The sequence below is a fragment of the Aethalodelphis obliquidens genome, unplaced genomic scaffold (genome assembly GCF_003676395.1).
Source record: "Aethalodelphis obliquidens isolate GAN/ISIS:26980383/991018 unplaced genomic scaffold, ASM367639v1 scaffold5, whole genome shotgun sequence".
NCBI lineage: Eukaryota > Metazoa > Chordata > Mammalia > Artiodactyla > Delphinidae > Aethalodelphis > Aethalodelphis obliquidens.
In genome coordinates this window covers 48236321-48262928 of record NW_020837949.1, presented here as the reverse complement: position 1 = coordinate 48262928, position 26608 = coordinate 48236321, and the positions used below count along the sequence as shown (strand labels likewise).

Below are 26608 nucleotides of genomic sequence, written 5' to 3'. Positions count from 1 at the left end.
GAAAACCTTTTGCTCCCTCACCACCACTTAAGTAAACGTGACCAAAATGTGGCATTCAATGCTATTCTCAATCTGCCCCAGTCCCCCTTTCCCAGCTCCACTGTGCCACCAGGTAAGCCCACTTCTATATCCTTTATGAACTGGAATCAAAAAAGAGCTCTAGGGCTTCCCTGGTGGCACAGTGGTTGAGAATCCGCCTGTCAGTGCAGGGGACACGGGTTTGAGCCCTCTGCCGGGAAGATCCCACATGCCTGCCACAGAGCAACGAAGCCCGGCGCCACAACTACTGAGCCTACGCTCTAGAGCCCTCGAGCCACAACTACTGAAGCCCGTGCGCCTAGAGCACGTGCTCCGCAACAAGAGAAGCCACCTCAATGAGAAGACTCCGTACCGTAATGAAGAGTAGCCCCCGCTCGCCGCAACTAGAGAAAGCAGGAGTGCAGCAATGAAGACCCAATGCAGCCAACAATAAATAAATTAATTTAAAAAATAGGATATAGAAGTATTATTCAACCAAAAATGCAAAATGACAAAATATAAATGAAAAAGTGAAATGCAAGCATGCTTTTATTTAACAGTGGTCATCAATATCAGTGAGCCAGAAGAGTAAACAGAAGCATAGCTCCTGAGCCTGATTATTCTCCATCGCAGTAAGATGTGTATAAAAAAGGAGGGGATGGTGCTGGCCTTTGAGTTGATTTTTTAAGAAATGCAGTAGACTTGTACATTTGTGAAACAATTGGGCAACGTCAGCGATACATTTTGTGGTATACTGTGTCCTCAGCAAGCAAATTGATCTCTAGAGAAAATACCTATAGTGCATTAAACATGGCTGCAAGTTCTTTGCCACTCCTCTCATTAAGAGGTGGATCCATATCCTTTCACCCTGAGTCTGCGCTGGCCCTCTGACTTTCCTCATCCAATAGAAAGCAGCAGAAGTGACACTGTGTAACTTCCAAGGCTGAGCCTGGAGAGGCCTGCGGTTTCTCTTGTGTGCGAGAAATGCTCCCTTTTGGAATCCAGACTATGCCATGAGACACTCAAGCCATGTGGAAAAACCGAATGGAGAAGAACTAAGGTGCTCTGGTCAACAGTCCCAGATGAGCGTCCAGCCACCAGCCAGTGCCAGCTGCCAAGCACACTGGTGAGGCAACTGAGAAGTTCCACCCTGGTGAAGTCCCCAGATGGCTGCAGTCCCACCCAGCACCACACAGAGCAGAAGAAACAGCCAGCTGAGCCTGGTTAACTCTCAGAAATGTGAAAGACAGTAAATGGCTGTTGTTATTTTAAGCCACCAAGTGCTGGTGTGGTTTGCTTTCCAGCAATAGATAACCAAAATAAACCCTGATTCAGAATCAGGCAGGGTGAACTTACTGGAAAGTGAGACCAATTCAAAATTCTGCTCAGCCCTAGGAATACCAAAGTGGGACAGAAATAAGACTCTCTGCCTCCCAGGCAATTCCCAAGAGAAAGAGCTTAGTTGGCTGTGGAAGAATTAATAAAACAACGCAGTAAAGTGAGATAAACTGTGCCTTGTCAGCAGTGTCACTGGCAAAGGGTACAAAACCTATCATGCCATGAAAGTAAGCAGTCTAATTACTACAATATGTATGAAGTGAAATAATCAACTTGCAGTTTGATGAGAAGAGTATATAAAATCAGTAGCTGTAAACAGCACGGTGAATCAATAAAGTTTATGAAAATGGGATTTGTTTTGTGTGACTGTGAGTAACAAACGCACAACATGTCTTGCTCTTAGGAAACGAGGAGAGGGCCCTCTGTGGTCTGAGGCCGCATTCAGGATAGGGGGTTGATGTATACCTATCTACTGCTTGATTTATTTTGCTTACATCCAGGACTGTTGGGTTTATTCTGATTCTTTAGGTTTCGCATTTGCCCAGACACCTGTCACTTGCCCATTTTGCCTCCAGCCCAGTGGACTCCTGCTTATCAATGTCCAGTTAATACCACCTCTGTGAAGCCTTCCTTTATTCCTCCTACCAATAACTAATCATTTTCCTTAGTGTGTCCCAATGACACCTTTTACAAGTTGTTAAAACAGCACATATCACCTTGTTTCAATTTCTCATTATGTGAGCTTATTGGGGGCGGAACTAAGCCCTATTCAGGTTGGTATGCCCTCTAATGGGTAAGACCTGGTCCTGGGCATGTAGAAAGGCTACACAGTGGGTATTCAGTATTCAAATGGATGTGGAAGGACAGAAAGAAGGTTAGATGGGGGGGTGGGGGTGGATTCCCCTTAAACGGTGACTTATGGAAAATCCTAAGGGTTGAAAAGATAGGAAAGGAAATTATGCAATGGCTTGAGAATTTCTCTACGGGAAGGGCCTAAGCATGGGAGTACTGTTGGAAGGAGAGGTTAGAGAGTCTGCTTAGAAGCACACACTCTCTTAATTTAGACTTCATGTTTATTTGGAGTGGATTTGGGGCTCTGTTTGAGGCTATGGAAAAGCTAAAGCCACCCCTTGGTACAACCACTGAAAAAGGTGCTTGCAAAATAAGTTTGATTGGTTCTCAAAAGCTTACTGGTTGGTGGCAACATCTAATGTGCCCAAAGAAGGCAACTGGGACTGAGAACAAAATTACCTGATTGGGGTTTGAAGCTTGACCACTGGGGCAACAGCAAGAAAGCGTCATGATTTCACAGCACCGGGCATAGAGATCTCTGTAGATGGGGTCTCTGTCTTCCAAAACTGTTTCTCAACCATGCCTGGGCTCGCCCCCGTTCCTTGGAGACTTTGATTTGAGGACAGGCCCCTCAGCATTTTCTAAAGTCTTTCCGGGTGTTTCTAATGGACAGTCAGGATCAGAAACCATTCATTGCTCTAGGAGCTTACATTCAGATCCAAATGCAATGACAGGGACCATAGTGTTTTCAGGATACTCTGGCAACAGAATAAAAACATTGCCTGCACATGAAGAGAGCCACATTGAATATACATTAATTGAGCTGACATTTATTGAGTGGCTATGATGTGCCAGGCCCCATGCCAGGGGCTGGGAAACAACCATGTGCAGCGCTCGTGGCGTTTACATAAGTCTAGTTGGGCTATTAGACATTAAATAATAAACACATATGTAATTACGAATTGTGATGAATGTTCTGGAGGAAAGGACAAGATGCTGTGATACAGAATAATCCAGTTTAGGTGGAGTGGGGCAGGAAAGGAAAGCAGAGAGCAAGTTCCATTTAGGTTGAAACCTCAGAATACAATTCAGTGATAGATGTGTTTGAGGAGATGGAGGATAGCATTAGGTTGAACCACATGAAATTGCTGAGATTTAACCATTTATGACCTACAAAATGGCAAATTCATACGGTTCAACCTAATATAAGCATGTAATCTGAGCAGGGACCGGGGAGAGAAGGCATGGGGTGTTCTACTTTCATCGTAGCAGGTACAGATGGCTGCAAGATTAGAGACAATTGCAGCCAAGGAGGAAAACCTGCAACCCCACATTACAAAAATAGCACTGGAATTTGAGCAGTATATCGAATGTTTATAGCATCCCTTGATTTTAAATACCCATACTTGTTCTCAAATCACTGAATCGATGTTTGGAGAAAAAGCCAAACTTCCGTTATCTCCCCTCCTTCTAAAATAGAAGTGGAGAGGGGCTGTTGTTTAAAGTTTGGTTCCTGGGGGCTGTGCATTTCTGAACAAATCAGCTGCTCCCATCACCAGGTAACCACACAGCGGCACACAACATGGTCCACTTACCATGACTGCATAACAAACCTCCCTGAACTTAGTGGTGCAAAACAACCACCATGTAGTATGCTCATGGATCCCAGGGATCAAGTATTGGAAAGGCCACAGTGGGGATGCTTCTTCTCTGCTCTACCATGTCTGGGGCCTCATCTGGGAAGATTTGGACTACGAGGGGCTGGAATTGCTGGAATTGGAGGATCTATCTCCCACATGGGCTCTTCACTCCCTTGTCTGCTACCTGAGCTGGGATAGGTGGAAGGCTGGCTCAACTGGGACTGTGGGCTGGACTACTGCCCTTGGGCTTCTCACAGTCTGCTAGCTAAGTTCTGAGACGAAGGGTCCCAAGACGGGACCTTTGAAGAGCGAGCATTTCAAGAAGACCAGATCAAAGCCAACTGGCCTTTTGACCCTGTTTCAGAAGTCACAACGAATCCTTTCTGCCACACTCCATTGATGGAAACAACAACAAGCTTACTCATATCCAAGCAGGGGGAGAGAGGGACAAAAATTCCACCTCTTGATGGGAAGACTGTCAAGGTCACATTGCAGAAGAGCATGGGGGATAGGAGATATTACTGCATCCATCTTTGAAAATGCAATCTGCTGTGAAGTGATTAGAGAGTAACACCCAGAGAAGCCTTCATGAGGGGCCAGGTAATGGCTTTGCACAGGATAGTTGTGCCTGGAAAAAGTGAAGGTGAGGGCGAGCTACCCCTGTTACAAGAAAGAAGTGATTCCAGCAAAAGGAGTTTCCACAAACAACACTTCTATTGTCATAGTGTCTGGTTCTTCTTGAGAGGATGGAGACACGCACACGCAGTTTAGAGAGAGACAGAGGACTTCTGCTGGCAGAGCCAGAATTTTGCAAAGCATGTTAGAGGGAAACAGAGTCTTCCAAAGAAATCAAAGTCTCAGTTTGAAAAGACCTCTTAAAGAGAACTGCAGAAGCAATATCTGAGATTTAGTGACTGGAGGCAAGAAGCAGATGTCAAGATTTAAGACGCCTTAGACTGCAGCCTGGAAGGAAGGAGCCAGGGGGATAAATACCCTGACCTTTCTCAACTCCTGCCCTTTGATCTCCTGCCAGTACCTCCCTTTGGCCAAAGAAAACCAGAAGCCAGAGGGCAGGAAGTCTGGGCCAGGCAGCCCCTGGAGGCCCACTTTTCCAGGTACAGAGCGGTGTGGAGAGCGGTGGAGGTGGATCCAGAGCACAGGCCCTGAATGAAAGAACACACTCAGAGTCTGTAACCCACACTGTGTGGACACCTGGACCTGGGAGGTCCAATCTGTACGCCTAACCTAACTATTACATTCAAGGTTTGGCCACCGGGATGAGCACAGCTGGGATAAGCATTGTCCTTATTTTGTGTTACTGAGGCTGAACTCTGTTCACAGACAGTATTTGTTGGAATGCTCCTGCAGCGTTAGTACACACAGATAGAGTGAGTGTCTCTGTGTCCCACGTTATTTATTATATAAGGCAGGGCAGCGAGGGGGTTGAGAGCCAAGCTCTGGAGTCACACAGCCTGGGTTCAAATCCTTGCTCTGCCACAGATTAGTGTGGTAGGTGAGTTACTTAACTTCTCTGTGCTTTAGTCCCCTCATCCTGAAAGGAGGGATGAAGATTACTCTGCATGGGGTAGTCTAAGGGTAAAATGAAATCGTGTGTATCGAGCACAATGCCTGACATGTAGTTTAAGGATCTGATAAATGCTGTTATTGTTCTCTTGCAACAGAAGCTTTCTGAGGGTCGTTTACGTGCGGAGAGCTCCATACTTCTTCAATGCAGTGTAAAGTTGCTTTAACACCCTTTTCAGTGCTATTTTAATAACATGTCTCTTAGTCATATTTTAACCCTTACCCCCGATACACTGTCAGGCGGGCAAACATGTAGAACATTACAGTCACAATTTAAAATACGTATGCCTTTTGACTCAGCAATCTAAGAGTAGGATTTTAACTCACAGATATAATCACAGATACGTCTATTGTACCCAAAGAACTATGCACAAGAATATTCTCTATAGTTTGTATTTCAAAAGATTATAACACAGTTTAATCTTTTAAAAAAACATCTTTAAAAACACTTAAAAAAATCTTTTACTGCTGAAAAACTGTGAGAACAACACAGTTTTTCAGCAGTAGGGGACTGGTTAAATTACAGCACACAGAATGAGGCAGATCATTCTGATATGAAACAAACTCCAAGATATTCTACTGAGTGAAAAAAATAATATGCAAAGACAATGCTTACAGTGTACCACCTCTTGAAGTTCAAAAAGGATGCGGTGTATATATACGCATGTGGGCGCACGCGCACACACACACACAGGCTGGTATATATGTAGACTAGCTCTGGGAGGACACAGGAAAACTAGTAACTGGGGTTGCTCCTTGTGCAGGGGAAACAAAGGCCTGGGTGGGAGAGGGGCAGAGGAAGGGAGCCTATTCTTTGTCATACATTGTTTTGGACATGTTCAGTTTATAACTAGGTGCATGTATTACTTGGTAAAATTGATTAAAAATCCCAACCCTTTGCTGTAAATACACAGCAAAGGATACTGCTCTATACAGTATACAGCAATGACACGTTTGGGGGCTGAAGGAATAATGTGAGCACATTATTGAAAATGTAACACTTAGGTATCACATTTCTAATGATGTACAGCTAGGATTTCTAGGGATGTGGAGGAAATAGGGAGGGACGATCCACATGAAGGGGAACATTACCTCGGTTTCCTCAGCTAGGAGACGTGGCTCCACGGTGAGGGCTCTGACGATGAGCAGGGGTCTCTCTCTGGGTGGCTTGGCCAACTGTCCACATCAAATATCATTCTCACTCCTGCCGTCTGGCAAACTGGATGTGAATTTTAAGAGGCAAAGCATCAAACTCTGACTTGTCCCATTCATTCTTTTCCAAGATGTCAGTTGCTAACATATTTTTAGCAAAATAGGACTATCTTAAGGATGCAGAGAGAGTGAGGAAGCCTGGCAAATGCTGGGAAAGTGAAGGCCTTGCCTGGAGAGCAGGAGAGGTTTCTGAGTGACCTTCAAAAGCATGATATACCGCCCTGCACCCAAAAGCCTCCCTGCTTCCGAAGGGGAAGGCTGCCCATGCAGAAGCGATGCCTACACCACACGGGGCTCTGTGAGCTCCACCACCGGGTTGCTGCCGGCGCAATTTAACCTTAGCCTGGGCCCCAGGAGCCGACCAGAAGTGGCAGCCTTCCCGTGAGGCTCAATGGCCTCCAAGACCACACTGCATCCTTAGCAATGGCCCATCTGCAAACGACCAGGGCTCTCGGTGACCCCCCTGAAGAAGTCACAGCCCTGGACCCCCTTCCCCTTCCGCCCACGCTGATGGACTGAGCCAGCACCTCCGTTGCACAGGGGCAGTACTCATGCTAGAGGCTGGTCACCTAGTAGACAGTGATTAGACCCTGAATCAGGCAAAATTAAAGCACAGACTTCTAAATTCTGGTGTGCAAAGCTTGATGGAGTGGAAAGTTCCCTTGACTGAAATTGTGTGGACAAATAAATATATCCCATCTCGGTGCCTACATAATTGTTCACAGGCTTCCCACATAGGCCAGAATTACCACAATAGTACACACGTTTGATGCAGAGAAAATCAGGGAAACAAAGGCCTGAACCAGAGCAGCAGGGCACTAAGTAGCTGATAAAATCCAGCTCCTCTGATTTCTCTGGGGTCTGGCTTCCTCTATTGGATACTCACCTGGCCCGGGAGTCCTACAGATGACTGCACGCTTCTCTTACCTCTGAATCCCACTTCATACTGGGCATATTTGCCCAGAAGGAATTCATCTGTCCTACATAATTTTTTTTTAAAGAAATATACTTTTCTTTTAATGAGAAGCCTGTAATTTTCACTTGACCCCTGACTGCAGTGGAGGTCCCAACCCAGGTAGCCTTTCCCCTGGAATCTGGAGTGTGAATAAGTCCTAATTTGCCCTCACTTCCTCTGGGCCAGGCCCCTACTAGATGGTTAACAGCATCATCTCACCTAACCTTCACAACATTTTCTGAGCTGTGTTTTATTTTTAGTCCCATTTTACAGAGAGGAAACAGGTTCAAAGAAGAAAAGCAAGTCACCTATAGTCACCTGGGCAGTGTGACTATCACTCAATACACCTCATGCTCTTTAGTAGTTTAACAAACAACAAAAACTCAAAAGTTAAAAATCCGAGATTCCATTTCTTGACTCCCAAAGTCCTGCTTTTTTTTTTTTTTTTTTTTTTTTGCATTACGCGGGCCTCCCACTGCTGTGGCCTCCCCCGTGGCGGAGCACAGGCTCCGGACGCGCAGGCTCAGCGGCCATTGCTCACGGGCCCAGCCGCTCCGCGGCATGTGGGATCCTCCCAGGCCGGGGCACGAACCCACATCCCCCGCATCGGCAGGCGGACCCTCAACCACTGCGCCATCAGGGAAGCCCCAAAGTCCTGCTTTTGAATTCAATGACATGGCCCTGAAGTCCAGGCCACGCAGGGTGGAGATCAAAAGCCGGCGGCCGCGCGGTACCCAGGTGCATGCAGGGAGAGGGCACCGCTGCCCGCCGCTGTCCCAGGCGTGGCACCTTTTCCTCTGCCAGGCCAGATGCGTTCCCAGGTGATCTGCCCCCGTGAGAAGCGGCTGCTTCCAGGCAGGTCGGGACTGTGTGTAGGCAACGGCAGAGTTTGACTAGGCAGGCTCCTGGGAGTGGGGTCTGCCCTGGCAGCCCTCATTGGGCATTCCCTGGGGCTCAGGACGCCCAGCTACGGGTGCGCGTGGGGCGTCTCCTCAGGGGCGGTCCTGCGCGGGTCTCCATTCAGGCTTCCTTGCACCTTCTCCCAGCGGGGAGACCGCCTGTTTTCATCAACCTCTAATGAGGTCCCTACCTGATTTAACAAGAGCCAGCGCTGTCTCAGCTATTCCCGGAGTCTTTACAAATCTTTACTTTGAAATCCCTGGAGAGAAAGAAAGGTGCCCTAAACCTTTCTGCCCTACCTTTAAAGGGGTTCCCATCCCACATCCTCTCCACTCCCCCACTTCCCTAAACCAAAGGAAAAGCATTCTTTGCAATCCCTCTAATTAACAGTTTGTTTTTATTTTTCAATATTTGGTGGCCGATTTAGTTTAAGATCCTTGGGGAATTTAAACTACATAGATTAAATAAAAGCAGCTGAAAAATGGAGAATGTTTCAGCAGAGTTTCTTTTCTGTTTTTAATTGGTAGCAGCACAATCTGTAACAAGGTGAGTCTAATTCCATTCTGCTGAAAGAAGAAAGTTTTATTTTATTATCCTTCCAAGAATATCTAGCAAATTGGCAGTGTTGGTGGGTTCTTTTTCCCCCCTAATATAATGAAAGGGAGAAAAGCCCCAATTTCTTTCCATTTCTGAGGAATCATCAAGTGTGGGAGTCAAATGAGGACATGGATATGTCCCTTGCATCAAGACTCTGCCTTACTCCAGAGCCCTGACCCTGGCACCCATTTTCTCCAGTCCAGCACAGGCTGGCTGCCCCATCCCCAGCCATGAAGGCCAGCCTGCTCCCGCTCCACTCGGCAGCACCAAGTGCCTTCTCCCCTGCAGCCACTCTGAGACATCTCCCCACTGGAGACAGGCGGGCCTCTGCTTCACATCAGCTTTTTCCTTGACCTCTGGACCAGTCAATTACCTGCTTTCAAGCCTCACCTCCTCCATGAAGCTTCCCCAGACTAACACAAACTCATCAGACTACTCCCTTTCCGTGAATTCCACACAATCCTGCACTGTTGGGCATAATTCTCTAGCATGGACAGCAAGCTTCAAGCTTTCACAGACACTGTTAAAAACTATTATTTATATATTCTCAGTACTCTTATACTGGTCAATTAAAAAGCAACTAGATACAGCCTTAATGAAAGGCAGCTTAGTAATATGAATCAAAAAACTTAATATTTCATCGGCCCTTTGACCCCAATTATACCTCTAGGAATATATCCTCAGGAAAAAACATGTATGAAGGAATGCTCATTAGAAATATTTATTACTTCTAAAATTTGGAAATAATCCAAGTGTCCAACAATAGGAAAATGGTTAAATAAATTATAGAGCAGCTATACAATGGACTATTCTACAGCCATTAAAAATATTATATAATAATACTTAATGACAGGGAAAGTTATTCAGGTTATATTTTTAAGTGGAAAAACAGGCTTTAAATTAATGGCAAATTTTACTTTTAATCATCTAGCTTTAGCTCAGAAGAGCTAAAAAGGGAAATAGACAAGTCATAAAATTACAAGGCTCCCTTTATTCTCCCTTCTTCACATGTTAGATGAAGAAAAAATTAAATATAGACAAGCAAGGAAAAAATTAACCAGGTTGTTTCTATCCACATATAACCACAATTAACATTCTGATGGACCGCCCTATCTTTTTTCTATGTGTGCGTGCATGTATGCATGGGGGTGATTGCATGTATCATGTTATACACTCTTTTACTATTATTAGAGTCATTGAGACTATAATATACATCTTTGATTTTAAAAAGTCTAATGTTATTTTGTATTTTTACTCTCTTCTGATGATACAAGAACCTTAGGTCACTACTTTACCTCTCTTCCACTTCTGATCTCATGTGATATTGTTGACATGTATTTTAATTCTCTATATATTATAGATTCCACAAAGCATCTTCATAATCAATATTTACTTATGTTCCCTACATACTTACACTTCCCATTACTCTTTATTCCTTTCTACACCTCTTATTTCCATATGTGATCATTTTCCTTATGAGTAAAGAACACTCTTTAGTATTTCCTTTAGTACATGTGACAAACTCATCCATTTTTGACTGAAAAATCACCTTCATTCTTGAAGGACATTTTCACTGAGTATAGGATTCTAAACTGGCAGTGATTTTCTGTCAATTCTTTGAAGATGTTTTGAACAATTTTACTCTGATTTGCCTAGGTCTGGTTTTTCTTGTATTAGTCCTGCTTGGAGTTTGTAGTGATTCTTGAATCTGTGGCTTGATGTCTTTCATCAATTTTTTCAAATCCCAGCAACTATCACTGCAATTGCTTCTGCTCAATTTCTCTCCTCCACTTTTGGGATTCCACTTACACATTATGTTAGACCTTCTCACAGATTCTTCATATCTCTTATTCCTTCTTCTGTTTTTTCCTCTTCCTTCAAAATATCATTCCAAATATTTTTTAGTGACCTTTCAGTTCATTAATTTTCTATACAGCTATGTCTAATTTTCTATTAAACCCATCCAATGAGTTCTTCAGTTCAGTTCTACAGTTTCCATTTCATTTTTCTCTGCCCAAAATCTCAATTTATCTTTTATATCTTTGAACATATCAAGCAGGATTATTTTAAAATCTTCATTATTACCTCCATTGTCTGGATAATACCATTGTTTCCGTGGGTCTGTTGTTTCTCTGGATTTTTATATGTGTGTTTCCTTTCCTTGTGTGTCTGGTTATTTTTGACTGAGAGTCTGAAATTGGATAGGAAAAACAGTAGAAAGAATTTGAAGTCTAGGGTGATGTTATCTTTCCTTCAGAAAGGATTTATGTTTGCTTCTGGATGATAACTAGGGACATAGCAATCCAAATTCAGATATGAGAGGATTTGAAACCAGGGTTCAGACTCTTTGAGAGTTAGTTTACTTCTGGTCACCTTTACTTCCAAAATATAGATATTTAGGGGTATCACCCAAATTATGGGATGCTTACTAGGCTCCCTCACCTTGGGAAGACTTAGACTCCAATTTCTGTCTCCCCATGTCCTGCAAGGCTACCAGAGCCCTGCTTAGCTTCTCAACCTCCCCACCACCTCTTCTGTAATCGGCAGATGTGACCCTACATGCCACTGGGTTTCCATTGCTCTGGGTGTCTATCTTCTCCCAAATCTTAACCTGGTAATTCTTTTCTGCCTTATTCACTCTCTAATGCCTTCAAGTGGATTTTTTTAAAAAATGAATTGGCCCAGCTTTTCTAATTGTTCTCAACAAATAAGTTGATCCAAGTGTCCTTATCTGCCACTACTGAAAGTAAAAGTCTGTCACCTATTATGAAATTCAGTTTTTAAAGGGCTCCTATAAATATGTTTAACCCTTGTTATTGGGTAATTGGCCACTGTGTTTCTTGTCATTATTATTGAGTTAGTTGTTCTTTGTTCCTTTGAATAGCAAAAGAATTGCCAACAAAAACTGTAGAAAATCACTTCTGCCTGGGGTAAAGTTGGGGTAGATAGCCATTCAAGGATCCTTTCTTTGTGGTTTATCTACTTTCCCCCACTTTACTGGTCAGAGACTGATCCATGATGTTGCCTATTTCCTGGCAAACCAAGGCCCAAGTGAGACTAAATCCTGATGTCTGAGTACATACCACACTGCCTTTTCCTCCCTGAGGTCTAATTCTGGCCAAGAGGTGGAAGCCTGTAGTGAGTCAGTTCTACTGCCTCAATTCTATTGCATGGGGCTGTGGAGAAGAAGGAAAATTACAGTCTGCAATTCCACACACCAAATACCTGGGAAACCAAGCTGATGCATCCACAAGATAACATTTTGATTTGCCTTTTGCCCCTCTCACTTGAATTGGTGAGATCTGCAGCTACTGGCCCCTTTTCTGAGTGACTCACACACTTCTGTGGCTACTGCTGAGTTTTGCAGCTACCAGAAAGAGAATCGCCTAATGTTTCTTTTTCAAAGGTCAAGTATATCAGTGTTATTAATTTCCTATTTAAGCTAATTTTAAGAAACAGCCTTTGGAAGGAGAGAGGATGAGGTGGTATTCTATAATAGCACTTCCCTCTCCAAGGCTCCTGATGAACAGAAGTGGGTCTCGGGAGGAGGTGAATGTAGTGGTGTTGAGGACCTCAGGGCATGGTGCTTCATGGTTTCTGGCTTCTTAAGGAAGCATCAGAAACAATGGGTTTTCTGTGCCCCATAAAGCCTATGTCAGTTAGTGACCTTTGGACACCGATTAAGGATGAGTACCATAGAACTCATGCCTTTAGAGAACTGGGAGGTTTCTTTCTGTTCCTTTTTTTTTTTTGCCATGCCACATGGCTCACAGTATCTCAGTTCCCTGACCAGGAATTTAACCTGGGCAATGGCAGTGAAATCTCAGAATCTTAACCATTAGGCTACCAGGGAACTCCCTAGACAACTGGGGGTTTCTAAGCCTGGCAGGGAGGGAGCTATCCTAGTTCTATCACATTCCTTCCATCTTTCTATGAGAGGAAGATCTGCCAGACTGCACCTGCTCATGTGAGCACCAGCTCCCCTCATAGCTCATGAAAGATTTTAACAACACTGCTAGCCCCTCTCCCTCAGGCAAGTTCTTAGTGTAGCTCTTTCCCCATCCTAACCCGGCTTCCAAACCCATGGGATCTAAAGTAATAAAGGCTCTGGGGAAGCAAACTTTAGAAATTGAATTCAATTTAAATCACCTTTGTTGAATTCTTGGGGCTGAGAATATGACCAGGACATTGAATCTTTGAAAGAATCAACAGTCTTTAGTATTGATATAGTGACCTCAAGATGTCTATCATATGCTTTTGGGGGGAAAATATTTGATAATACCATTTTAGACAAATAGACACATCTACATATAAGTAAATGATAGTCTATACATTTTAAAAATCTAAAAGAACACAAAACATGCTGTTAATATAATTAGGAAGGGAGGACTTAGTTTTTTACTTTATATACTTTTTTCCTTTTTTCTTTTTTTTTACAAGCAAGAATTACTTCTTAATAAAGATTTAAATTTTTTAAAAATAGAGGCTTTGGGGCTTCCCTGGTAGCACAGTGGTTGAGAGGCCACCTGCTGATGCAGGGGACACGGGTTCGTGCCCCGATCCGGGAAGATCCCACATGCCACAGAGCAGCTGGGCCCGTGAGCCATGGCCACTGAGCCTGCGTGTCTGGAGCCTGTGCTCCGCAACGGGAGAGGCCACAACAGTGAGAGGCCCGCATACTGCAAAAAAACAAACAAACAAACAAAAAAAACAAAAAAAAACAGAGGCTTTGGAAGAGTTTCAGGAAAAATAAAATTATAACAAAATACACAGGAATACTCAGAACTTTAAGTTATTTTAGATTTAAAATTCTTTTCAGTAATTGATTCATTTTTTATTCATTCCACACATATTTTTGAACATCTCTGTTCTTTGCATTTTATTACTAGGTGATTTTTAAACTTAAAATGGGTAGAGGGAGCAGAAAAGAACCATGAAAGGAAGACCAAAGAACTAGAAAACAAGGTCCTTATGCTTAAACTTACATAATTTATTCATCTCACCCAAGCATCCATCCATCCTCTCAATGAATATATACTCATCAGATACTTAACTTCTTGCAGGACTCTATGCTAAGTACTTCAGGGGATAAAGAGATTAGAAAAATCACTCCCACCTCTAATGATTCCACAGTCATGGCCCTAGAATGTTTGTACAATGTCTTGGACATAGTAATGCACCTCCCAGATCCACCTTAAACAAAAGATCTGCTAACTCAGCTGCTGGGAGTGTTGGACAAGCAGCCTTCAGTTGTCAGTTCCTTCAGGGATGGCCTCAGCTCCGGAGAGCCACCTGGCCCAAGGTGTGGCCCCTTCCCAAGTGGCCGATATCCAGCGACTGATCGTTACAGGAGCATAAAGGCCCAGACATCTCAGTACAACTTGGGAACACTCTGAGGGGATATTCTACGTCCAGAGCTCCTGTGGAACTGGCTGAGTCTACTGCTGGGCTTGCATCACAGCTTGGCTTCTCTATCTACTCCAACTCCCCTCTCCCCCATTTTCCACAGGTGATGATACCAAAGGCATTCCTTAATAAACATTCTATTCATTAAACTCACTCTCAGAGTCTGCTTCCTAGGGAATTCAACCTGCAACACACTAGCCCTAGAAAACTGAATGGTTACAGAAAATGTTAGAATAAGTCAGGTTCATCTACTTCTTGGCATTAGTCCAGCCAGGGCTACAGAAGCAGTATTGCATAGGGCAGGGGTTGGCAAACTTTTCTGTAAAGGGCCAGATAGTCGGGCTTTGCAGGCCACATAAAGTTTCTGTTGCATATTTTGTGTGTGTGTGTGTGTGTCTATGTAAGTGTTTAAGATGTAAAAATCATTCTTAGTAGATTGGCAGTAGAAAAACACAGGCAGTAGAAAACAAGCTGCATGCCGTTGGGTCATAGTTTACTGACCCTGGTGTAGGGTATTAAGAGCATAGACTTGTTAGGAGACCACTCTCTGTGGGTCGCTTGTATTTCTGCACATCTAGCAAAGCAGAGCCATGAATGACATTGTCCCACACTACCTTTTTAAGTATTTTGTATAACCCACAGCCTAGGAAGATACAGCCTCTCCCTCCACAGAAGAGGTCAGGCATGCTCTCTGCCCACTGTAAAAGACTGCCACTTAGGTAACATGGGAGATAGAGCCCGTCTAAGTCTCTCTTGGCGTCAAGCCTATTTCATGATTTTTCCAAAGTATACTGTGCCTCCTTCTCTACCCGCTTTCTGATGTGCCTTCATGAGGGAACATGTTTCCTTCCCTCCCCCACTGAGAATCTCTGACTTAATGTCAGTGGAACCTCAACAGGGTAAAGAACTATAGACCAAGTACTGCAGATTGTGTTCAATTTTTATTACTTAATAAAAAGTATTATTAAGTATATAAGTATCTGTTAAGTATCTGTTAAGTAAAGTATTATTAAGTATATAAGTATCTGTTATTTGTAAAGTGTAGGCCTACAAATACAGAGAAAGGAAGACTTTGCTAAGGGCTGAGTGCTGTACACGCCTTCCCTCAATTAACTACACAACAGCTTTCACGATGGCAGCATCAGCACCTCCCCTTTGCCAATTAAAGAAATCAAGGACCCAGGAGGTTGTGCCTCTGCCTGAGGGACTGCCAGCTAATCAGTGTTCCAAGGGGATCCCCACGTCTACTGGACCCCGAGGCCTGTGCTCTCTTTCATATTATGGGGTGTCCTCGCTGTTCCTTTCTGTTCGTGGGTCTCTAGTCAGGCCGAACCAGGATCACCTGGGAGTTTTAAAAAATATGGCTGCCCAGGCCCCAACCCAAACCAATTCAATAAGAAACCCTGGGGGGCTTCCCTGGTGGCGCAGTGGTTGAGAATCTGCCTGCCAATGCAGGGGACACGGATTCGAGCCCTGGTCTGGGAAGATCCCACATGCCGCGGAGCAACTAGGCCCGTGAGCCACAACTACTAAGCCTGCGCGTCTGGAGCCTGTGCTCCGCAACAAGAGAGGCCGCGATAGTGAGAGGCCCGCGCACCGCGATGAAGAGTGGCCCCCGCTCGCCGCAACTAGAGAAAGCCCTCGCACAGAAACGAAGACCCAACACAGCCCAAAATAAATAAATAAATAAATAAAATTCACCTCTTAAAAGAAGAAAATTTAGGGCACTGAAAATTATATAGGACTTCAGCTTAAAAGGGAATCCTTGCTTCTCAGTTGCTGGAATTATTAAAAACAATAATAATAATAAAAAAGAAACCCTGGGGATGGAGTCTGGGCATCTGTATTTTTAAAAAACACCTCCCCGGGTGGTTCTCATGTGCAGCAGTGTTGAGAGCCACTGACCTCTCTGCCTCTGGGGGGAGGCCTGTCCCTTCAAGGCCCCGTGCCCGCCTGTGGGTTGAGGGGAGAGGAAGGCTCACTGAAGCCCGCCTGTTCCGCCGCTTTTCCCCACACACAGAGCGAGGTCACTGGCTTCTTGGGTGCCTGGGAAGCTGCCAGTCCTGGGCCTGCCTGCTCTGGCCATGGCCCTGGAACAGAAGGCTGGAGTCCCTGCACCGCCGATGGCACTCTTAGTCTGCCACTTGCCAGGAACATTCTGTGGCTGAATATTTCTGTCAAGAAGGTGACCAATAAAAATGGTACCTGCTCGAGAGAAAGAGCAGCTATTAAAACACCGGGATGCCTGGGGTGGAGGCTGGGGGTTGGGAGCTTACTCACAGGGCCAGACAGGGAGAGGCGTGACCTGGGCTTCTTTCCAGAACTCCTCCAGAACCAGAACTGCTGCTCTGACCCTGCACAGTTATTCTCTTCTCGGTGCCAAGTGGGACGGAGCGCGGGGCTCCGGGATGTTAGGTCTGGCAGATTCCAGAGCTGATCATCTAGCAGAGGGTTGTCCGAGCTCCTTGCCTGCTTCTGCCTCCGCCTCCCTTACAGCCCACCTGGTGGTCATTTCACTGCTCATTAGCACCTCCCCCAGAAGCTGAGGCGTTGGGAAGGAGGTGAAACTCAAACCCAGCAATTCTGCCTGTTAGCAGCGCTTATAAAAGCCTTGACGCTTATAAAAGCCTTCACGGAGGAACAGGTGAATGCAGTTGGCTAAAACCCGAGCCTCCGGCATCCTGGTGCCGCAGCTGCCTGGGGTCTGGCATTTGCCGAGCATCTCCTGTAACCACCAGAGCAGCAGCTGATGGTGTGAGAGGCGCTTGGGAATCTGAGAGGTGCTTCAGAAGTGATCCTCCACCAAGCCTGTGAGGTGGGTACAATTCTTGTCTTCCTTGACGGATCTGGAAACTGAGTTTGGGAGAGGCCAGTGACTTGTCCAAAGCCACGCAAACTACAGCGAGTAAGTCCACCAGGAGTGTGAATTCTGGAAGAAGTCGGAGTCCAGATGCTACAGGCCTTACTCTACCCCTCTGGTTTCCTACCATGCACGCTCCATGTGAGGCTTAAGGTCCCCACTCTCAAGGGACTTCTGACCCAACAGGAAAGGAATGTCATTTTTTGAGTTAAAGTTGAACAACCCACAAAACCCAAAAGGGAAGTGACGTGTGAGAGTCACAGCTGCTGAGAGGAAGAGAACCAGGAGGGGGATCTTGAAGGGGCAGCATCGGAGACCCACTTTGAAAGGCGGCAGCATTTGGGTAGATGAAGATCAGAGGAGATTCTAGGCAGGGACATGCAACGTCGGGGCTGGAAGCCCTTCAGAATGACAGGGGCTGTGGTCAGGTGAGCAGAGTGGGATCGCGGCTGGCCTGGGGCAGTGGAAACGCCTGCTGCTGCCTGGCAACCTCTGAAGGCTGAGCAGGTCAGGTCTGAGTTGCGGTTGTGCTCCAGGAAGGCCGCAGGGGCAACCGTGGGTGGGATAGGCGGAGGGGAGAGCGCACAGGAAGCAGGATCAGTTCTGCTGCCATCCTGGTCCAGGCTGAGCCAGGAGGGAGGAGGGGCCCGACCAGCAGAGAGATGCCCCACAAACCAAATCACCCCCGTTCTTGGAGCCTGTAACCAACTCCAGGCGGTGCCTTTAAAATGAGACTACGGGGCTTCCGCAAAGTCAGGTTACCTTGTTACGGCGTCAAAGGGGTTAGTTTTTGGTCCCCAGATGGCTGATATATCTGCTCTGGGATTTACAATTTTTCTAGAAATACTCAAGTTCCTGGAATTCTTAAAGATTTCAAATCCTTCAGTAATAATTTTTTTTTTTTTCTTTGCAGTACGCGGGCCTCTCACTGTTGTGGCCTCTCCCGTTGCGGAGCACAGGCTCCGGACACGCAGGCTCAGCGGCCATGGCTCACGGACCCAGCCGCTCCGTGGCATGTGGGATCTTCCCGGACCGGGGCACGAACCCGTGTCCCCTGCATCGGCAGGCGGACTCCCAACCACTGCGCCACCACGGAAGCCCTTTCAGTAATAATTTTTAAACATTAAAATTTTCTCCAGCAATTTCTTCCAGGCTTCATAAAGTCAGCTATGCTATTAGGCTCTCGGAAGAGATATAAGGGGGTGGCCTGTCTTCTGAATAATCATCCAGCAAATCTCAACCAGTGCGACTGTCTCTCACCAGGCTCCCATGTACATAGTTTTGTATCTTGTCATGATATGTCTCTAAAATGAACTGGCCCACAGAAGATCTTAAAATGAATGCTCAGTTCCCCATACACATCTTTCCCTCCTTCCTACCCTAGAATAGGTCTGGCAATAGATGATTTAGGAAAGTTTTCTATTGTCTTGGCTCACACTGACATTTGCCTTGTGAAGCAGGTAAGTGCTTTTTTCCAAGATGCATTCAGAATTTCATGCTGTGTTTCTTAGAAGCTGTGATTAGAGTGATGGGTGGTCAGGAGCCCACCTCTCAGGACTGTCTCCCTGCCTGCCAGTCAAGGAGCAGCCTTTATGCAGACCATTTGCCTCCCATTGAGCTGATCGAAGAGTCCAGTCCATAGGCTGGCCAGTGACTACGGGTGGCTGGGAGCAGAACACTGAACTGGGCCAATCAGATTCTAGCTCTTGAGAATTTGATCTGGCAAACATGGAGGAAATCAGGCACCAATATAAGCTGAAGTTGAAAGGACGTGATGATGGAACAAAGTATTCAGAGAGGGACCATGATGGGCCAAGTGGAAGACAAAGTTACGAGGCAGCAGAAGCAGAGGGCAGCCCACTCCCTAGAGCTGCCTTGGGTCTTGATTTCAGATTCCAGCTCGGGTCCATGTATATCCCATCAGTAAGCCTTCTGCTTTTGGAAGTGCTCTCAGTCTGTGTTTTCTGCTCCCAAAGAATACCCCTTCAAACTAAAAACTTACTAATTATAACCTAACACAGTATCCCCTAACACAGCATGGGCTGAGCCCTACTCAGTCACCAGCTCTTCTCAGACCTGAATGTGAAAAGATCCTGTTATTTTGCAGATTCTGATTCAGCAGGTCTGGGCTGGGTGCGGCTGGGGTTCTGCTCCCAGGTGATGCCATTCCTGCTGGTCCTAGGTCCACAAGAGCCAGGGGATAGGTAACTGTTGTTACTTATTTGGAAAGAAAGAAAAACCTAAACCAAACAAAGCCAACAAAGACTAGGTTTCCAAGCTATCCAAAAGATAGGCAGTAAAGAAGCAAAATCAGTGATACTTTCTAGCCCTTTTCCTTTCTATGGCATTTAGAAAGAGAGTGGATGTAGATGGTCAAAAGTGACACGACTACGGGCCACTGAAGTTTCAGGATACTGTAATATTTGAGGCAATCTTTTTTTCTTTAATTTTTTTTTAGAGCAGAACTCTTGGGTTTTTAAATAAATCTGTTCTCTGGCATCAATAAATTCCATCATTTGCTAAACGGATTGGTTTTGAATAATGTCTATGACTCTTACAAGAAACTGTTACATTTCACTAGAAGGGAGTATGATGGAAGTTGGTAATCATTCTAAACTCAGCAAGTAAGTTTCCTGCTGCGTCATTTCCAACAATGCTGCTTTCCACTGCTGCTGAAGTTTGGGATGCATATTTTGTCATTGAAATTAGAAGGCTAATTCTTGACTGGATGCAAACATCATCTTCCTCACATGTATTTTCCTGTTCTAACTGCAAGATGGATCAAACTGCACACCCTCTTCCAACACCAAAAAGCCCCGCTAGGGTAGAGGTAATAGTGAGATGGGAAATAAAGGGAAGACAAGGGGTACATTACTGCAAACATGAAAGTCAACCTTGGAGCTGGTTTAATGAAATCCAAAAGCATAATATAAAAATGTGAGCTCTAAAAATATCCAGTAGACTACATACTTATCTTAAGGGGGAAAAAAGGACTTTGCCTCGGTGGTATCTTGGGCAATGGCTCTTTTAGTCCATTACAGTTGTGAGCCTTTACTGCCTGTGATAAGCTGGGGCTTCACCATGAATTTTTAGTGCTTCAGGTAGGGCGAGCACAGCTTTCCAAACTGTAAATTACTTTAGCAAATACTCTGGACAGAGGAAGTAAAACAGAAGACTGAAGCTGAGAGGACCGTTTTTTATACTCCCTCGACCCTGCTGCTTATCTGCATGGGACATTTGGGTAAAAGCAGGTTTATGCCACCCCCAATCCCTAATCTGAGCAGCCTTTTCAGTTGGATTTTGAGTAAACTTCAAAGCCCTCTGTCACTCATGCAATAGATATGAACACAACTCACCACGATGATGAACACAAGTGCATATTGCAGGCCTAAGCACCACCTTTCATGAGATCACATTTTTAAAATGTTTCTCTTGGCCTTACTAATCTACTTCTTCACTATTCAACCAACTTCTGCTTGAATCAATCAACAACAGGGTCTTTAATCGACAAGGTTAGTACAAGGGTAAATGCTTTAAAATCTCACTAAGATAATGAAAAGTATGCAAACTATATAAACCAGACCGTTCACATCTGGGACATAAAATAATTTTAAAGATGCTGCATTGATCATGTCCTCTGAATGTGAAATCAACGCACATTGTACAGCCCACAGTTTTCTTAAGGGGACAACAGGACCAAATATTTGAAAGTGGAACTGAGTTTTATCGAGTATCTTCCATGGGTCAGATGCTTTATATATACTCTTTCATCTCATTTATTTCTCCCGAAAGCTCTATGAACTGCTTTTCCGTTTCAAAAATAAGAAAACTAAACTTTAGAAATGTTAGTGTGCTAATGCCATGCTGGTTTTCAAATATAAGTCTGCCATACTCCAAAGTCACTATTCTTTCCCCCGTCTCTCTAGCTGCCAAATAAAGGCAGCTCTCTCTTTACTTCTCTCTTCTCCCCTATTCCTGACCCCGTCTTCTCCTGGCTGTGCACAGTAGCTCTATTTTATTTTCTATGGCTCTATTATTTATTCTAGGATCACGTTTGTCTGCCTATGTACAATCATTTGCACTCCCTCTCCAATAACTAGGAGGGCTATAGGTAGCTAGAAGCAAGGATGGATGGATAATTTTCACTGGCCATGCTGTGCCTCCATTGACAAGTTAACAGATGTAGGGAGCATTCAGGGGTTCCTATAGTCCTGTGGTAGCTCTTCATACCTTTCTCCCACCTCCAAAGCCAAACCTCTCCACCAGCTGACTCTGGGCCTGACAAAGCTTGGCTGGAAAGAGCCCGAGAAGGAGGCTAAAGCACAGAAAAGGCACCGAACCGCTTGTCAACACTATAAAAACAAGCTAAGGGGCTTCCCTGGTGGCGCAGTGGTTAAGAGTCCGCCTGCTGATGCAGGGGACACGGGTTCGTGCCCCGGTCCGGGAAGATCCCACATGCCGTGGAGCGGCTGGGCCCGTGAGCCATGGCCGCTGAGCCTGCGCGTCCGGAGCCTGCGCTCCGCAACGGGAGAGGCCGCAACACTGAGAGGCCCGCATACCACAAAAAAAAAAACAAACAAGCTAAGATGAAGGAGTACACTTGTAAATATATCTCTGTGTGCTCAATTACAAACAAATGTTTCATTATTTCTTTAAGATGCATTACTAGGGATGACATGACTGGGTCAAAGCGTTTACTCTGTGGCAGGCACTGTGCCACGCGCTGCACATATATTGTGTTTTTAAAGCCTTTCAACTCCCCCATAAGGTAGGTAATGTTATCATCCCTATTTTAAGATGAGAAAACTGAGACTGAGGGAGGCTGTCACCTGTCCAAGGTCACATACTAGGAGATGGTAAAGCAGGGATTCACGCTCAGGCCTGACCTCTTTATGGTCCAACCATCCTGCTTCAACGTTGCCATGTTAAAAGATGCAGGAGGTGAGTGAGGGAATGAAGGGTGGCTTTCATCATTATCTTCCAAAGTTTGATTATAAGTTTGTAAAATAAAGGTGGGTTTTTAAACCTATGTCGCTCATGTATATAAACCCAGGAAAATGAGAATAAGCAAAGCTTCTGGCTTTCTGCTACGATGGGTTTCCATGTTCCCTAAGCTTGGTGTGATTAGCCAAGCAGCATTTCACCGAAACGGGCCTGTGAGTCCAGTCGAAGCTTTTACCTGCCAGCATCCAGATACAGCCGTACTGGGACAGGGACGTTTATTGAGTATCTGCTATAGGTCAGAGGCTGGGCTAGTGGTTTTACATGTGTAATCCTGATGCCTTGGAATTGGCCTTGGGGCCCTTAATAACAGGGGCTAAGCGTTGTTGCTAACTCAGGAGAGCTTCCAAAGCTTGGGGCAGCACCCAGATGGCGCCCCCTCAGGCGTCCTGAGACCTGGCAAACCTGCCCCACCACAGCCAGTCCCCTTCCCTCCAACCCCTCCAATCCCTCATGCTCAGAGCCCATGGCAGCAGAGCCCACAGGAGCTTTGGCTTTGGCTCTGTTCCTGGTGTTCCAAAGGAGGGGGAGTGTCAGAGTATTACTAATAAAAACTGGGGATGCTTATAACAAAAAACTGGTATCTCATTCATTCATTCATTTATTCATTCATTCTCCCAACAAATGCAGTATCTAGTGAGTCTATACTATGTGTCAGGCACTGCACTGGGTGGCTGGGACACATGTAACCACAACGGACCTTGTCCGCATGGAGCTCCATCTGGACATCTGCTCAGGCACTGGTCTTGCTGACCTGCCTCAGGCAGGCCTGAGCTGGGAAGAAGTGAGCTGGAGAGTGATGTCTATAGAAAGAGGGAGAGGAGCCAGGATTCCCACTGTTGCACGTCTAGGATGTAGGTGTTGCTACGTGTCAAAGACTCCTGAATGGCAGGTTGGAGCCTTCTTGTCAGTAACCACGTAGAGGGCTCCCCCCAGGCAAGTACACCTGCCTGAAAGACGCTGTCAGGTGTATTCCCCCGTGGAAGCTGAGAGAGATGTAGAAAAGGGCAAGTTGGAGGGGGATCTCCCTATGAGGAAATACTGTGTGTGTGTGTGTGTGTGTGTGTGTGTGCAGGTGCGGGGGACGTGAGTGTCAGAAAAGGGACCCGTAGGCCCTCCAAGGCCACATGTATGTTCCCTTGAGAGATACAGAATGCACGTGACCCAGCTTTCCTAAGGAGTACAGGTGTCTTGCTTGGTCGCAAATGGATTTCACTGGAACCCTCTCCCTAGCAATCTTCACAAGCAGGCAACTCAACAAGACGTCCTCTTCCTCCTCAGCCTAATCAAACCCATCTGGAGAAACACAGGGCGCGGCCTCCCTTTACACCCCCTATCCATCTGAATTACCTGGACAGGACCTGGAGTCCTGGCCAAGTCAGTATGAAATTGTCCCCGGCCTTTTTTCTAACACTTCCCAGAGCTGGAACTTTTTTTTTTCCAGAGTGGAATGTCTCCAAGGTGACATTTATACGAGTGTGCTGATTTGATCTGGCCTCTAGGAAGCAGGGTAAGGTTGAGGTCCTTGGCCTTGACAAGGCCAGACACGGAGGCTGAAGGTTATTATTTAAACCCAAGTTCCCAAATGAGCAAGTTAGTGTCACCAATGTTTACAATGCTTAAAAGCATCTCTCATAAGCAGGACGACGCTGCTGCAAACCAAAGAAAGAGACCACTGCCCACCGTCAACTCACTGCCCTTTTGGAAGGTCAGAGTTGAAAACTTCCGATATCATTTCATTTTCTTGAGAAACTGTTTATTTTCAAAGTTCTCAGTTGTCTCTACGGAGCTGCCCATTTGTTATCTATTCAAGGGTCAGAGTAAGCAAAGGTTTTCTTTTGACATTTTCTTCACTCCAAAATTTAAGGAGAGAAGATATTCTTGATTTCTGATAGCAAGGCAATTACTAGTTATTCTGAAAATCAAAAATGAAAGTGCAGTTAGACTGATCAGAGGATCTTTTCTCTCTGGGAATACTGGTCTTGCCATCTCTCAAGCAAAGGGCTGCTAACTAGCAGAGATTTTAAAACATGTGTTTCCTTTCCTCTACTGTTCCCATTTCACCATAATGGTAGGCTCTAGAAGGTAGGCTCCGTGAGGCCAGGGCTTCTGTCTGCCTTGAGCACTGAGGGAGGGAAGCCCGGCCCATAGAACACAGCCTGGCTCCAAAGAGGTCCTCCAGAAACTTTTGAAGGTAAATAAATATTTGTGGTCTGAGTCTGCAGCTCCATGTTACCTTTTCTGTGATAATTCAGATTAATCCTCCTTTATCTCTCAAATAACATAGAAAGGGAGAAAAGCCTTTTTGTAACCCAATTTTAAACTCATAACCTACATCCTTCATTATATCCTTCACCATTTGGAGCAAGCAAAACAGGTCATCATTTTCCCATTAGCTGCAGACAGCAAGGGTTCACTTTATATGAATATTCTTTCCCTTTCCCACAAAATAATTACCTAAGATTTCTAGCTAGAAAAAAAAAAAATGGTGTAATTTCTAACCTGAAACGGCATCGCTCATTAAGGTTGAAAAAGGGACTGGGGCTTGCTGAATCCTATGCAAATCAGTCCTGATGAGCCCTTAACTAATCTGTTTACAAACCAGACCTGCTGGACAGGCCTCAGTGATTTTCTATCAAAGCAAAGCACTGCTCTTTATGGGCATCTGGCTGTCCCTGAACGGGGAGTTTAAACATAGACTCTTTCCTTCAAAGTAAGATCAAAGGCTTTATTACTCTTAAATGAGTGCATTATTTCCACTTACTACCTTCTTGTTTGTAATCTGTGTTTATTAACAGCACTGTCTCAGGTTTACTTTGTGAATTACTAGTTTCTGCAAACAGTATAGCAGTTTTATGGACCACAGTATACATTGGTGGAGATTATGTAGCATATAATACATAGAATGGTCCATCAGATAGGACATTACGCAAAGAAAATTCTCTGCAAAGATGACAATACCTGACCATGCAGAATTCATTTATGATTTCTTTTTTTAAGAGGAAGCCATCTGGGGACTTCCCTGGTGGCGCAGTGGATAAGAATCCGCCTGCCAATGAAGGGGACGCGGGTTCGATCCCTGGTCTGGGAAGATCCCACATGCCGCGGAGCAACTAAGCCCATGTGCCACAACTACTGAGCCCGCGTTCTGCAACTACTGAAGCCTGTGCGCCTAGAGCCCGTGCTCCGCAACAAGAGAAGCCACCGCAATGAGAAGCACACACACTGCAACGAAGAGTAGCCCCTGCTCGTTGCAACTAGAGAAAGCCCGCGCACAGCAATGAAGACCCAACACAGCCAAAAATCAATCAATCAATCAGTCAATAAAATTTTTAAAAAAAAAAAAAGAGGAAACCATCTGGCATAACAGGGCTAACATAAGAAAAGATTCCCCAACTCTAAAGAGCTGGAGATTAGGTAACTCTTTGACTGCCTTGAGGAGAATTTTCTTTGAAGTTTTATTTCTTCCGAAGAGAGCAAGTAGGCCAAGCTGTACCATAGATGAGGGATGCTATCAGTACTGTTCCAGGAGAAGCACAACCAGGTATTTTCAAAAGATAACACGCAGATTGTTTTTAAAAACCAAAAATGCCAGCATGTGACTGACATCACTAATGGAATCCTTCTTTCAGAGAGTCCTTCAAGCCAGCAGTCTCCCCAGGGCCCGAGTGAGGGAGGACAGAGGCATCTGCCCTCCCTGGTCTTAACATGGAGATTAGAACCCTGTCCTTCACTTCCACCCTCCAATTCATCTTAGGAGGATGAAGCTGCCAAGAAAATTGCATCTTTTAAGATTTGTGGTGACACAGGTATACAAGGTGTCACTGGGTGTCGAGGGTGTCACTGACCTACAAAAGGGGCCAGACTAAACTGCTGTGAGCACAGCGCAACTCAGGGAACATGCAACGTCGGAAGAGGCAGCTTTTAATGCCGCTAGTTGGACCAGCCAGAAATTAAATGGGATGGCCGGGAAAGGCCATAATCAGGGATCAAGCCACTGTTCAAAGTCATATCAATTTTTAATAGTGTTTTGTTTTGGACACTGAAGCAAGCATAAATTCACAAGGATAAAAATACACTTGTCAGAACCCCATGGTCAGACCCCTACCAACCCAAAATGAGTTGGGCTGAAAGTGGAGAGGCGGACAACAGGGGAACTAAACCTATCGTAAATCTCTTTAAAAGTCTCTTCCTGCTTATCACTTTCCAAGAGTCCTTGATGGCCCAGGTATGCCGCTGCAAAATTGGAAAAAAAATCAGATAATATGTATTAAAACCATGTCAAAAAAGCATTCCCGGGCCTCC

The 26608-nt window shown here is 45.2% G+C and overlaps 1 protein-coding gene across 1 annotated transcript in view; it reads right to left on the bottom strand.

Moving 5' to 3' along the window:
* Positions 1-6495: 6495 nt before the first annotated feature.
* Positions 6496-26608, bottom strand: part of HIBADH (3-hydroxyisobutyrate dehydrogenase) — a 133906-nt gene continuing 113793 nt past the window's right edge. Inside the window, exon 8 of the mRNA XM_027102324.1 lies at positions 6496-6591. Coding sequence (XP_026958125.1) covers positions 6571-6591 — 21 coding nt within the window. The 3' untranslated portion in view covers positions 6496-6570. The remainder of the gene's footprint in view (positions 6592-26608) is intronic.